Source organism: Phycodurus eques, chromosome 6 (genome assembly GCF_024500275.1).
Source record: "Phycodurus eques isolate BA_2022a chromosome 6, UOR_Pequ_1.1, whole genome shotgun sequence".
Taxonomy (NCBI): Eukaryota; Metazoa; Chordata; class Actinopteri; order Syngnathiformes; family Syngnathidae; genus Phycodurus; species Phycodurus eques.
The window spans coordinates 28,578,661-28,593,986 of NC_084530.1; the positions used below are offsets into that span (position 1 = coordinate 28,578,661).

General features: G+C 42.2%; 1 protein-coding gene across 10 annotated transcripts in view; it reads left to right on the top strand.

Annotated features, from left to right (window-relative positions):
* Positions 1-6,528: 6,528 nt before the first annotated feature.
* Positions 6,529-15,326, top strand: part of nfixa (nuclear factor I/Xa) — a 117,224-nt gene continuing 108,426 nt past the window's right edge. For all 10 annotated transcript variants that reach the window (XM_061678820.1, XM_061678826.1, XM_061678829.1 and 7 more), the window contains exon 1: positions 6,529-6,739. In XM_061678820.1, coding sequence (XP_061534804.1) covers positions 6,713-6,739 — 27 coding nt within the window. In that variant the 5' untranslated portion in view covers positions 6,529-6,712. The remainder of the gene's footprint in view (positions 6,740-15,326) is intronic.

Below are 15,326 nucleotides of genomic sequence, written 5' to 3' on the forward strand. Positions count from 1 at the left end.
TTATTATACCTTTTAAAACGTCAGAAAAATCAAAAAAAAAAAAAGAAAAAGGATCTTTTTCACCCTTAAGCGAATTGCTGGAAATTATGTGATTGGCCCTGATTTCCGATCAGATTGGGGTTCAACCCTAATTGTTACCAGTGCTGGTGCAGCCTGAAAGTGCCGCGTTTCGGACACTGTATTTGGGCAAAGTGTTCTCTGAGAATTTAAGAGAAAAAGTGGTACAGGAATTAAACACAATCACCATTGGAGCATTTACTGTGTAACTAACCTCCATGTAAAAACCTCTCCTGAGATTGTCCATGAAAATGCTGTATGACATTTCTGTTAACATTTATTATGTCAAAAACATTCCAAAAATATATATTTTTCTACTCGTTATGGTGCATTTTTCTCTCTACAGTTTCTAAAACGAGCAGATTGGATAAACGCTAAACTGCTTGAATGTGCCTTACCTCATTTGCGTAAATTACCTTGATTGATTGTGAGGAAAATTGACGCTTTCATCAATAGATTCCAATCGCGAGATGACTTAATTTAGTTTTTGAAATATTTATTTGTAATGGGAGAAGAATCTCGACGTTCTGAACGCCTGTTTCCATGCTAGCCTTGTTTTCGGCAGAATACTGCCGCCTGGAGGTGTGGTGTCATAGCGCGGATGTAGCTGATGACATGTTGGACTTCTTTAGACAGAAAACTAGTTGAGAGTCAGTCAACAGCGTCTTTGCAGTCTCGTAGTGCCATCCATTTTGCCTCAATAGCTTGGCCACGTGATGAATTATTGAATTCTACACAATTCTTAACAATCAACAATCTATTATTATAATAACCATCACCTATGCACATATTAGCCATTTTTGAGTGAGTCTATTTCACAATTGTTTTTTTCCCCTTCTTTTTTTACAGGCTACCGACGCTTACCTGGTGAACGACGATTCTGTCAGAGGCCCAGGGGTGCCTGAATGTTTCCTTGTGTCTGATACATACAGGGTATACAAACACATACACGCACACACACACACACACACACACACACTCACACACACTGGCGAACGAATGAACTCCAAACACAAGTGATTCTTTTTTGTGGCAATACAAGCAAGCTGAGTGGATTCAAATGATTCACTGTGGTTAAAAGATGAGGAAGACTCATACGTATGTAGCAGAATATATAAATATATTTTTTGACAGCCTCACACTCTCCACAGATCCCTGACAACATATTTAACACATTTAGCACCATGCATGTTCTCACAGGAATTTCTGTGGATTATTTTCATTTTTTTTTAATGAAAGATGATGCACTCTAATAGAGAACATTTTCCATTCAAGCCACTGACTTAAAACAACTATAAACATACTGTTTCATAGCAAATGTTATATATTATTATTGCAATTATGGCGGGGGGAAATAGCCCAGTTGGAGCAGAGCGTAATGCTAAACCTTCAACAAGATTTTTCATTTTCTACTAAATTCTGTTGCTTGTTGCGTACTACTAGTGTCATTCTTCTCCAAAAGTGTTATCCAGGAAGCCATGAAAGGATTGATTAAAAATTCTTTGACATCCACGAATGCACCTTAAAATTGCAACGTTTCCCCACATATCACTTATGCTCTTTCGTGCAGATGTATCAAGTTTTACAGTATTTTCTTCTTTAGTGAGGCTAAACATGTTCCCTGCAAAAGCACAATAATGAGCAATAGGGGAGATTTTCCGCACTGTGCGTATATCATTGTGTGAAGTTGTTTAGTACTATCAGAACATTTGTACATTTTTCAGTGTGGCCATAATACATATAACCGTATGAAGGACTGTATTCTACCTGCTCCGTGAAGATGGATACATTTACCTCCCGGTGTATGTAAACAAAAACTCTATCTAAAGCAGCCGTGCTGAAAACATGAGCTGCCGTTGCACACGGTAAACATTTAAAAAGCAGCAGGACCGACACATTGCTGCGTGCACACACACACACACACACACGCGCACGCACACACACACTGAGATTGCAAACAGCCCCCTTAACATCTCTTCCCATCGACAAGTGTGTTATGTGGTGCTTGTTAGCCATAATGGCCGGTCTGACCACATATGGCTGTACATGTACTGTATGTACATGAGTGGCTTGCCCACATAAACAGCATTTTGAAAGGGAGACACAACCACCTGTCTCGCACATTTCGCCCGCTAATGGCGATATCAGCCTTGGCTTTTAACGTACAGCGTAACCACAGGAGATGGTAAACATAAAATGCGCGGCCTGCGGTGCGTGTCAACGGGAGACCACAACACGCTAAAGTGTTGTCACACCATGTGGTTTTTTTTTTTTTTGTTTGTTTTTTTTTTTTTTTCATCGTGTGGCAAACACAGTCTCGGAAACCGCCAGAGCTGGAGGGGAGGGGGCTCTTTCTTCGGGTGGCGGTCAAAGATGGGAGACGTGGAGTTTTTCCATGCAAACCTGGGTTGTGCAGTTTTGTAACGCCTCCTGCGGTTGCTATAGTTTGTTGTTTGGCTGCCGGGGGGCCTGCGTCGTGTTGAATACTGAGATGGGCGTCTAGGCTCGACTCCAGCTACAGACAAAGAAGGCCGCCAAAGTCAGATGCTGTAGAAGAACCGTGTCGACTGGAGGTCGTCAAAAGCTCTGGAACTGGACTAGGACACCGTTCCGTATTAATTTACTCCAGATTAGTAATACATTATTTTGACTCACCCTTAACTGTATTTAACCAGCGCAACTATTTGGGGATTTAGTTTTTTCTGGTCATTACCGTTGTAAATGTCTGCACACAGGAAGACGGTGCCAGCCAATCGTTTGCATCGCAGACACCCATGTGATACAACTCAGCCAATCAAATCATTTATTCAGAGGAGCTTTATGAGTAGTGTAATTGGGAGTGTGTGTCTCAGGCAATCAAACAGCAGAGTCAAATAAAAGAAACCCTGTACAATGTGATATAGTTACATATATCCATAATACCTGACCTCATAGCATGTGATGAATAAAAGGTTCATAACGAGCTAAAAACAGGTCAGGGGGTCATGTACAGCCTCCCTCACTAACTTTTTAAACAATGATTTTGGGATGAATGAGGTGAGTTTTATGTTTGTTTGTTTTTTTTGTAGCGTTTGGGGCAGAAAATTGAAAATAATATTGACCAAAAGTACGGCGGCCAAGAGGTTAATGAAACTGCTGGAACGGCGAAGAGAGCCAATGACTGTTTTATAGATAAACGTGAACCAGTGAATTTGTCTGCATGAGTGACGAGCGGCCCAATTTAGCATTGAGTACAGTTCACAGCGGCGAGCGTTAAAGGTGGCGCTGGATAATCGCTGTAATTCTCTCCGTTCATAAGAAACGTTTGAGACATTCAATGCAGTTGCTAACCAAATCAGCAGCACCGAAGCAATCTCGCAGATGAATTAACCTGAGTGTTAATGTTCCAGGACCTACGTGACTTACTTGTTCCGCACAGTTTGCCACGTTTCTTGACGTATCTAGTCTTCGTTTTAAACTTGACTCGCCAAATAGAAACCTGTAATAAGATTGTTTCGAACGACGCCGCCCCCAAACAGCGGTTTAGTAAATCAACGCCCCTGTGGAATTACAATAGTTACATATGTTTCCATTTGCGAGCAAACTTTATTCAAGATAAATGTAATAAATACTTTATTAGCTCTGGCTATTCAGGGTGAAAATCATTGATAGTTGATTGTTCTAATAATATAATTTTATTTTTTTAAAGAACAAATTCTATTACAGACACTTGACACAACTGCTTGCTGTAACAAAATATTGAAGTTTGAGTTCTCCTGCGTACTATATATATTACGATGCGACGTACCTCGGCTTGAACACATTTGACTCTGGACTGTGCATATTTTACATGCAACTAAATGATGAAGAGTGGAAGGAGAAAGCGGTTTGCAGGAGAGGGAAAGGAAAAAGAGAAAGGGGGTGCACAACAGCTTTGGGGTTTGGACCTGCGCCGTGCTGGGGTGTGGTTTGGACCGGGCGGAGACTCATGGAAAGAAATAGTCTCAGTACCCTTCACCTTTTACACTATTTCCCCATTTTGTTGCTAGCCTATGTATCCTTGAGCGCAAGACGAAAGTGTGTGTGTGTGTGTGTTTGCGTGTGTGTGTGCGTGCGCACGCGTTGTAAGTATCTTCCACATAGGTCTCGTAAAGCTTCGTACCCAACACCCCCCCCCCCACACACACACACACACACACTTTAAAAACTTGGCATTGAAGCACCGGGGTGACTTCAACCTCCAAGACCGGACCCTATAGCGCACACACAAACACACACACACTCAGTGTTATTCACACACTACACAATGCTGCTGCACACATTCGGCAGGCAGGGGCTTATGTGTAATTGCAGGCACTCTGCCCGCATACTGTATATGAGTTTGATTAGGCCGAGGAGCAGGGAGCGGGTGAGGATAAAGCTGAGGCTGATTAGAACCAGAGAGTATCACTCGCATACAATGGGAGTCACATCGAAGCGGCTTTGGACCACTCGGCCCAAGTTCAGGTATCAATTGTCTGCGTATGTATAGTATAGACGCAGCACGTTGCAATGGGAGCTGCTGACGCACACACACACACACACACTCACACACACACACGCACACAAGGAGAGGGTAATAAATTACAAGCAGCCAGAAAGCAAATGCACATCTTGCAGTAAAACTTTGTTGGTTTGTTCAAAGCATCCCAGGGGGTCCATAGAAATAGTTTGAATTATTTAAAAAAAAATCTAAATGTGATGTGGTGTCATTTAGAACTTCCAGGAAAAGATAGCGTGGTTCCTCAAATTCACATTGTAAAAAAAATAATCCAATGCAAATTTTGGTCAGCGTTTCCTGCTACTGTAAATTAAACACTGATTACTGTAGTTCCATCGCAGACGCAAGTTAGCAAGACATTCTCTGAAATAATGGAAACAGAAATACTGTACCAGGATTCAGCTCTGACGTTCAGAAAAACTTTATTAACCTCGACCAGCAATGTTTGAAGTAACAGTGAACATACTTAGCTGACATGCAAATGTAAAAAAAAAAAAAAATAAAAAATCAAGTATTGATAAAAATAAATAACAGTACAGTGGAACCTCGATTTAACGGACTAATAGAGGGCAGGGTCGTCTGTTAAAACCGACTGTCAGTTTTTTTTTGTGGCCTAAAAACACCAGTAGAGTACACAATTGTTTTTACTAGTATGGTATAAAATTATTGTAAATATATATATATATATATATATATATATATAAATGTTTTAATGCTTTAAAATGTTTGAAAAGTTTGGGTTTATCCAAACTTGGTGCATGGGAGGGGTGATTTTGTGTTCCAACTGGATGTAATCTTTTGTCCATTAAATGTGAATTATGTTAAATCAGGGTCTGTTAAATTGAGGTTCCACTGTATTAACCTTAATGACAAATTCTGAAGGAGTACCACAAAGATATGCCTCGTGCACCTTTTATTTTCTTTTTTTGGGTGGGGGGGGGGGGTTCATTTTCTTTTTTTTCCCCCAGTACTTGCCTGGATTTTCTCTCACTTCAGCTTCCTCCCACATTCCACAATCACGCATGCTAGGCTGTGTTCACACTGCAGGTCAGTTCTGTTCTGATTAAGTTTTTGTCCCAATGTGACATGTATCAGATTTTTTTCATGTCAATGTCTCTTCATATGCGGATATAAATCAGATATTTATCCGATGTGACTGACTGCAGTACGTATGCGCAAGTGGCGCGCATCCGACGTGTACGTCATCAAGCGTCACAATTGTTTGACAAAACAGAAACGCCACAAAAGCAATGGCGGGCGAAGGAGCAGAAAAACAACTGATAAATATCAGAAAATGTTGGTCCCGGTTGCACAAAATCCTAGAAATGGTCACAAATGCGTCATGACCTAAGGTCCATTGGAGACCCCAAATGGTCCATAGGTGCGAATGTGAATGTGGGTGAGTCCAAAGTCCGATGGGATAGGCTCCAGCTCGCCTTAATGAGGGCATGCAATAAAGAAAAGGAAGAGATGGAAGATAAAGTGCCATCAAGATTTGTAATAGAAAATGACAAAAAAATTGAGGAAATTAAATTACATGTTCGGACACTTTATTGTATTTTGACTTTCAGTCTCATTGATTGAATGAGGGAGAGGGCGCAAAAATAAACCGAAGCTTGGTCAAGTCTTGCAGTTTTTAATCATCTGAATGCATTGCTCGAATGTATTTTTGTGTGTGTAGAATATGGTGCATTCACTCGCATTCTGGAAACCCGCAGATTGTTACTTTTCCATCGGGTTCAGTTTTGCAGGGCGACGCTCGGTAGTTTTCAAAGTTGCAATGAAAAGCAAACAGTGGACGTACAGTAGAGTTCCAGTTGTGCATGCGAGGGGAGGGCAGCGGAGGTGGGAGGGGTGGGTGGGGGAGGGACAGGGGGTGGGGGGGGAGGGGGGGTGTGCAGTGCGAGCGAGCGAGCGAGCGAGCGAGGGCGGGCGGGAGGCAGAGCAGCAGGGAAAAAAAAAGTTTCCCCTCCAAGTTGGTGCGGAGCTCGGCGGCACAGTGAGCGAGGCGGGGTTAGAGCCTGCACCGAGCCACAGCAGCGAGTGTCGGCCAGCCTTTGCGATGCGGCACCGCAGCGAACCTCCTCCATCCACGTTGACTCGCGACCGCTCCGACCGCCACCTGTAGACTCAGCCATGTACTCCCCTTACTGCTTGACACAGGTACGCACTATTCTCTTGTCTTTTAACGGGGTGGGGGGAAGGACATTTGAATCGCTTTTGGGGTTGCCCGCTTCGTCTTTCTTTTTTTTTTTTTTTTTTTTTCTCTTCCCCCCCCCCCCCCCCCCGGTCTTGTGCGCCTGAGGCTATACTCCGGTTCACGTCTGCCGCTTTTTCCGCCTTCCTTTGCCCCATTTTCAACTCTTTTATCACTTTTCCGCCCGTCGTCCCTTTTCGGTTTTTAACGGCGCTTTTCCAACAGACGTTCCAACGCGGCGCTACGTTCGCTATCGAGAGAAAATGGCGCTTGTCGCACTTTATTATGATGATGATGATTTATTTTTTTTCCTTTTTTTTTTTTTTTAATTTTTTTTTTTTTTTCATCAAACTAATCTCGAAGTACAGTAGGTTAGCGTTGGAGCCCGATTCCAGCCAAGCGGACGCAATTGAACGTGAAACCACACCGACAGGTTTAACCGACTTGTTGCGTTCACGGACCGTTTCCCCCGCTCCGAGGAAGTGGAGTTGAGCTGCACGAACACACGCGCGCGCGCGCCCGCGCCGACGAGGGCGAGTCGGCGCTGTCGTGTTGCTTTCAGGGCCAGGGTGGACGACCCGACGTGTTCACGTTCGTGTCATTTGGACAAAACAAAACAAAAAACGATCATTGTGGTGCGTTCAAGGCGCGAGCTGTACACTTGGAGGATTGATAGAGCAGGAAAAAAATGCTCTTGACCTCTCCTATACGTCAAGGCGATTTTTGAAGCATGTCATTTTTATTTCGTTTTTTTTTTTTTTTAAATGATATTGAATATATATTGGCTGCATTGCGAGATTCAATTAAGTGGATGGATTTCACGTGGTCATTATACATATTTCTTTAGAAAAGATTTTTGGGAATCACAGGAATGTGATCTTGACCTATTACTGCAATTAATAAGAATTATTATGAAAAATATAGCTCAGTTTGTTGTGTGTGTGAAGGAACCCGCACAAATGTGTTCTTTTTTTTTTTTTTTTTTTTTTTTTTTTACGGGCCTTGTAAGGCAGATTACATTTTACACTTAAAAATAATTCAGGTTGATCTAAGACAAATGGAATTAAAGCTGAATTCCATATTATAGCGTAAGTACACACGGTGCAAAATGTACTTTTATTAAAAAAAAGGAAAATTTAAGGAGATAGTTGACCTTCTGTTTTACAGCATGGTGCCATATTTATCCAAATTGTAATTTCAAAGCGATTTTTTTCCTTTTTCTTTTAGTAAATAATTGTTCTACGTTTGTTTTAATGTGGTGAATAACACATTTTAAAATTGTTTTTATTATTCGTCATGAATTTAATAAAGGAATACAGAAAAGGTCATGCCCCTAATGACCTTTTTAGTTTATTCTACATTTTGCGACTCTGCTTTCTATATCACGCTCATTAAGAATAGCAGAAAGTAGGTTTTAAAATGATGATGATATATATATATGTATATATATATATATATATATATATATATATGATAATAGAAAAATGCAGATTATAATTGTTTTTGCCTCAATTTTTAGAAAAGCTGCAAACATATTTAGATGTACATTTTGTGGCCCTGGTTCACAGGCTCCAATTTTAGCCTCATAATATATATACATATATATATTTTAAAACTGCTTTTATATTTTTCATACCTGATGTCGGATTTTCATTATTCTCTGATCAGGAGCTGCCATTACATTTAATATCATTACTGAAGTAGTCTAATATCATTTTATACATAACACACAAGTTTTTGCACAATACTTTACTACAATTTTAGTTGGCTTTTTTACGTGCCAAAATGTGCCCAACATTTTTTCCCATCTTTTGAAAGATCAATTCCAGAAATGAGAGGATCTGTGTCCTTAAACTGAGAGGTGTGTGTGTGTGTGTGTGTGTGTGTGTCCACGGTGGAAAACGTGGATTCCCTCTCAGTGTTATTTCAGGCCTTCCTAGCTGAGTTTTTTTGTTTGTTTGTTTGTTTTTTTCCCTCTGACCGTTGGCACAAGCGAATCACAACAATTTTTAATCACTCTTGTATAAGTCGAATTAATCACATCACTTGTGTCCTTTGAATGACTCCTTATACGTCCCTTGACCTTTCGGCCGTCTGTCACTCTGGCATAAGGCTGTGTGTGTGTGTGTGTGTGTGTGTGTGTGTGTGTGCATGCGTGCGTGTGTGTGTGGCACATTTCCTAATCAATATTCTATTTGATTTTTGCATATTTAGTATAGATGAATTCCAAGCCTGATGGTGTGAGCGTCCGAGTTCCCTTTGTCTTTCCGTTAATTAAAATGAATTGGCAGCAAATGGGCCGTGCAGTGGATGATGGGCATGCTCCTGAAGATTAATATCAAATTTGCGGGGTGAAAAAAAAAAAGATTAAAAAAAAATATATATATTCAGTAGGTCACTTGCATGCACTTTTATTTTGGAATCCACTCTTTTATGTCGAAGCTGCACACTTGAAGGCAACACGCGCGCATTGGGGTTGTTTGTTGTCGTCATTCCTCGATCACACCTCGTGAATAATTAATATTTGACGAAAAAAAGAGCGGTGTAAACAACCTTCGAGTGCATTATTAATAGCGCTAAAGAGCTTTGTTGGAAATGTCCCTGCCCGGATAGGTGAAGCCAAAAAACTGGAACTCTGGCAGTGCTTCACAGCCCCCGTGACGGCAGAAAAAGTATTTGCATAAAGTTTTGATGCGATATGAAGGTTGCGGGGGCGTCTTTAATTAAAACTTTTATGTGCGGCGTTTTCAAATCAATTATCTCGGCTTCCAGTTAAGTCCCCGCCGACGCTGCCAACTTCCGAGGCTGCGTGCAAACTAATGAGATGCTCAACTTGGTGCAAGAGATCTTTTGGGGGGGGAGAACTTTTGTTATTTTTTTATTCTCAGCCATTTGGGTTTCATGTCAAATAATTTATGCCCGTGATTGTTATTATAATTTAATTTTGGGAATTTACATTTTTTATTTTAATGGAGCTTTTTCGTTTTGTAGTTGCAAGGACGCGCAACACAAGATTCATGTATAGAAATGATGATCTTCTCAAGAAAAGAATGGACTCGAAACTTACGTTGGAATGATGTGAGATGCGGTTGAACAGGGGTTAATACATAGCAGCATATCATATCGATCACAAAATAATCTGCAATCATATCTCCCAGGTGCTGTGATTAGGGAATAGCAGAGCGGTTACATTGGATTTTGGGTAAAGTCCTGCGATCTTCCTACAATGCTGGGCCATCTTTGCTTTTCTGTCCATGATCTCATTTACTTATGATAGTTTAGCAGAAAAAACAAATATTTTTGACAAGTAATAACATCAGTCGGAACGCTTGTCTGTCGGCATTCAAACATTATTTTTGGGGAAAACAAAAGCATTGGTGTGGATGATTGATTTATTTTTACTTTTTTTTTTTTTTTTTTTTAAATCATTGTTTGACACACAACAGCATCGCCTCTCACAAGTTAGAATAAAGTCCAATATTTTTTTTTTTTTTTTTTTTTTTTTTTTTTTTAGCCGTAATTAGAAAAGTATAAACATTTATCGTGCAGCACTGGGGAAATGCAGGCTGTAGTGTTTTGAATTTGTAATGCTTGTTCCTCAGCATTTACTCATCATAGGTTTTTTCTTTTGAAATAAATATCTTTTTTTTGGCACACCGCAACGTTAATGTGAAAGATTGATTGCAGGAAAATATTTTCTGCGACCCGCGCCGGCCCTCGTGTGAATGCTTGTCTCAGCATTCACATCCGAGCGTTTTATTTGATCGATTGATTTTTATTTTATTTTTCTTTTCTCTCCTGACAAATGCACTAGTGTGAATGACTGTCCCTCAACATCCTGTCAAACAGTATTTTATGTACACAAAAGCATTCGTGTGAGTTGGGACGTGAAGACTCGTCTCTTAGCAGTCACGCGATCGTTTTTAGGGGGTGATGCCGAAAAATGTTAACTAGGGACGCGAGAGAGCAAAGTGTAAATGCTAGTCTGCGCATCTTTTTTTTTTTTTTTGCCGTGCCGTGACATAGCATTGTGGTCGAATGCTTGACTCTCTGCAGCCTGTGACGCGGCGAAGCGAAAGCCTCACATTCAGGCCCCGTTCATACCGTGCGATGGCGTGCACGCATTCAGATTTGGGGCCGATTCCATTGAGTCACGCGTGTAAAGCGAGGTTGGGCGCGCGTTATCTCGTAACATACTCGACGCGAACGCACAGGCGGCGAGTCGGCCCAGTAAATGCAGTGAAGAATAGGTTTGCTGTAGTGGAAGCAAGGCCGGCTGAAAGTGGGCAGACTTGGGTGCCAGGACGCCAGGCGGGCGGGCGCAACCCAGGGGTACATTGTGTTCTTTTTATTTATTCATCCTTCCTTCTGGATGCAGACCAGGCCCACCTTACACGGCTTGGCCGCTACGCGAGAGCTGGTGGGCCGCGATGGGCGGATGAATGGATGTTGGAGAATGGCACAAATGTGTCACTTAGGAAGATGATTGCAAAGGAGGAAGCATGATTTGGAGACGAGAGTTCTTCAGTGCCCACCCTCGCGCCCCCCCCCCCCCCCCCCCCCAAAAAAAAAAGGTGAATCTTGGAAGTACACTCAATCCGGCAGTGTGCTCATCCCTTATCTGCACAGTCTCCCTCACTGCCCGTTGAAAATGGATTTATCAAGCTTAACCGAGGCGCTTGGCACCGCAGAGTAATAGGTGGCTGTCCCCTTGCATGGATGCAAGTTATTATTGTGTATGCAGATATATGTGTCGCACGTGTGAATAGCCTCCCTCTGGCCTCCCAGTGCGGATTAGCTTTACGCTGATCTGCGGCCAGTGGAACCGGGCGGCCCCTATAGCTGTCTTGTGTTGCTTTGCGATATACTTGTATTGAGCGGTCATGCGTGTGTACTTTTGATAAAAAGCCAGTCAGTGTGCTCTTCCTGCTCAGGAGGAGCCTCCTTTTGTTCAAACCCGAAAGCTTTGCTCACGAGAATGGAAAGTACCAACGTTCATTATATGGATTTATATTGACAAAATTGTATATCCCGACAACGATATGTATTCCGATACGGTATTTTTTTCCCCCCTTAAAATTACATGAAATTTATCTTATCGTTCCTCATTTTATTTTTAAAACCCATATCTTATATAGAAAAGAATGAGATCAATAAAAATACAATAAAAGGCAAATGTATCAAAGTATCTGGTGGTACAATTAGTTTTCAAGGAATGTACACTGTCGTGGTGTACATTGTATCGTAGTGTAACAATATTGTTTACGTCCAGTATTTGCGGGTGACGTAGTAGCGTCGCTGCAGTTACGGTTACGCCCAATCCAACGGTTAGATTAGTAGAACAGTTGGGTTAAGCGCGGTTTGGAGCGGTCACGCCTGGCGGGTGATGCACAAGGATGATGTCATAAAAAGGCGACTGTTGTTACGCTACATTAGTGTAGCAACAGAGCTAACACAATAGCCCAACCATCTAAATAACGATGTCAGCGATTGAGGGTTTTAGCGTACGTCGCTCTACAATATTTATCGTAAGATCGCACAGCGCTGCAGTGCCACATCCAACGTCCAATACAATCTCTTAAGTGATATAAAAATTAAAATTCAAATAATCTGTTCTGAGGTCAGACTGTGGCCATCACAGAACTTGCATTAACTGAACAGGGAATGTCTGACGTAGCATTTGAACATTCGTAATATTTGTAAAAAGAAGTTAGCCACCGTGATCGTGCGCGACAAACACGGTGACAAGCATCTTTTCGTACAAATATTTACTGAAATTATGACTTTACTACTGCGATCATTGTAAACTACAACGTGTGTAGACCTAAATACAAATTTGGGTTGTATCGCCATTTTAAGAAAAGAACGGAAAACAAGGAACCTTTACTTCTCAAGACTGCTCTGCAAGAAAGTGAAGAAGGGTTAAACCAATGTGTTTTGTTTTTGTTTTTGTTATTTACAGTATAGCCGTCTATAGTTGCATGCAGAGCAACCTGAATTTGGCACTTTTTCTCTTTGCCTTCACTTGTACGATTCTGTGGTGGCTTCACACAAGAAATGGGGGGGAGGGGGGGGCAAAGAAAAGTGAAATACTCTTCTGGAGTTATTAATTTTTTCGATGTCCACTAAACTGTATGACTTTGGATGCTTTTTTTGTTTTTTTAAAACTGAAAGTTAATCGATGTTGGATTTTGGAGGTTATGCTGTGTCGTACTTCTTTCTACATTTGAGACTCAAAGAAGGGACGGTGAAAACTTTCATCCATGAATTAAACATCGCAGCAGCTGATAAGATGATCAGATGGTGGAAACGTGAGTCGCCCACTCCGGCCCGTCCCTCCTCTCGCAGCTGCCGGGGGCCGCCCCCCCCCCCCCACCCCCCCACCCCCTTCACCATCATACTCCTCGTCAATTAGCTCTCTGTAAAAGAGGAGTGACGGTTAGAACTCGATCGTCATTGTTGGGGGATGAGCTATCCTTGTTGTTGTTGTGTTGTTGTTTGTCTCAGACGGGCTCCCTCCCCCCCCAATCCTCCGTCACCTATTGGTGTGTTTTGCGTTCCTTTTGATTTTCTCACAGGGTCTTTTGCGGGGGGTACCCCCACTCAATGGCACAATGCAGCCTAGCGTGAAATTAAAGCTCTTAGTTAGTTTGGAGTTGCTCAAAAGAGGATTTTACACATGCATGCATTCATAGAGCCTCCCATACGCTATAGATATAGCTAATTAGAGGAAGTACGCCCTATGTCGAGCATCAAGGGCCCAATTAAAAGAGTACCTCTGCGTGTGAGATCTAGGCCAGAGAAGCTCTGTGAAAGCATTTCTATGCCTCGCGTGTGTGTGTGTGTGTGTGTGTGTGTGCGCGCGAACCGTATGCATGCCTTCTTAATCCAGGCGGGAAAAAAAAGTGGACCAGACTTGATATGAGAAGTTTCATTAACATATGCAGCGAGTAAATCAAGAAAAGAGTGGCGTCGATCATCGTGGCAGGCGAGCGTCTGATTGGAAACAGACCGAGCCGCTCCGAGTCTTGTTTTGGATGTCGTCCACACCCAAGACGTCTGTCACGCACACACATTAGACGATCTTTAAGTCACTTTGATAGTATGGCGTTCCTGTCTGATGAGTGCTCGGCTTCTCGCGTGTTACGTTCTGTAATGTTGTTTTTTTTTTGTTTTTGTTTTTTTTTTAGCTTTCACAATTCATTGACTTTAAATGATGACAAATTGTATGTGAAAAATCTTTAAAGTCGCACAAAGCTCCTTAGCTCAGACCGTGAGACTTTTTTTTTTTTTTTAAGATCTCAGTGCACCTCACAAGACCTCAGTGAGCATTGACGGATTAACGCCATGAAGAGTTCTTGTTCTTGCGGCAGCCATGTAACCTGAATTTGTACTTAATTTGACACGCGCCGTAAATTAGTAGTTGTAGTAAAGTTATATACATTCCAGTAAATATTTGTATGAAAGCCACTACACTGCTCACCGGTGCCTCGTGCCAGGTGATGACGAATTCAAACTAGTTCTTTGCACACTGTTCGTAAACTCGAAACCTGCGATGTCGCCACTATCGGCAGTCGAGGACCCCTGTATTAATTACGGTTAACTTAATTTTTACACGTTCACATGCGAGGCAAGATATTATTTCTAACTCCCATAATTTACCCGAAGTAAAATTGTTTTCAAATCCAAACAAATTGGAGGTTGGCTTTAGATGGTCCACTTCATGGTTGAATCAACGCTGGTGCTTCACGCAATGTCAAATGAGGACCTTAGTTTTATTATTATTGTATTTTTTTTGCCTTCATTGTGTGTGTGTGTGTCTGTGTGTGTGTGTATAGCACAGAGGCCAAGCAGCAGCAGCAGCAGCGGTGGCTGAAATATCAAACAGACCTCAGAAATGTAAATGATAAAACTCCTCTCGTTTACCAGCACGAGATGCTCCCCGGTGTTATGGAGTCATTCGCAAGAACGCACAATTTCCTCGCTGTAACTGGGGAGGCCAGTTGGTGAATCGGACATTGTGGAACAAAGTGTGCTGCTCTCTCACCCCCGCCCGCCCCCCCCACCCTTCTCGCTCACTCGCTCTCACTCTCTCTCCTGTCGAGCGCGCTGGCAGCTGGCCAGGGGTGGAAAAATCTATAACCCATTGCGTAATATCATATCTTTACCTCAGCTGAACCCTGAGTAAGATCCAAAGTTGTGGCGACAGACAAACACAGCTAAAGGGTGCACTCATGCTTGCGTGATTGTGTATGTCAAAAACACAAACACACACACACACAGACGCCGGCCTCCGTGTGGCTAGTTAGCAGCACGCATCCTCACATTAACAGTATCACACCGCTTTGATCAAATGTTGCTGACAAATGCTTTTGAGCATTGACTAGCCCTCGTTGGGTGTGCTTGCATGCGTCCATGCCAGTAATTGGAGACTGTGAATGTTATCTGTGTTTGAGGCGCTTCAGAAATTGAGTTTTTAAGCTGCGACGGACATTTCAACCCAACTCGAATGGGCCTCCGAAACCAGTGCTGCAAATTATATTCTCGACTGGA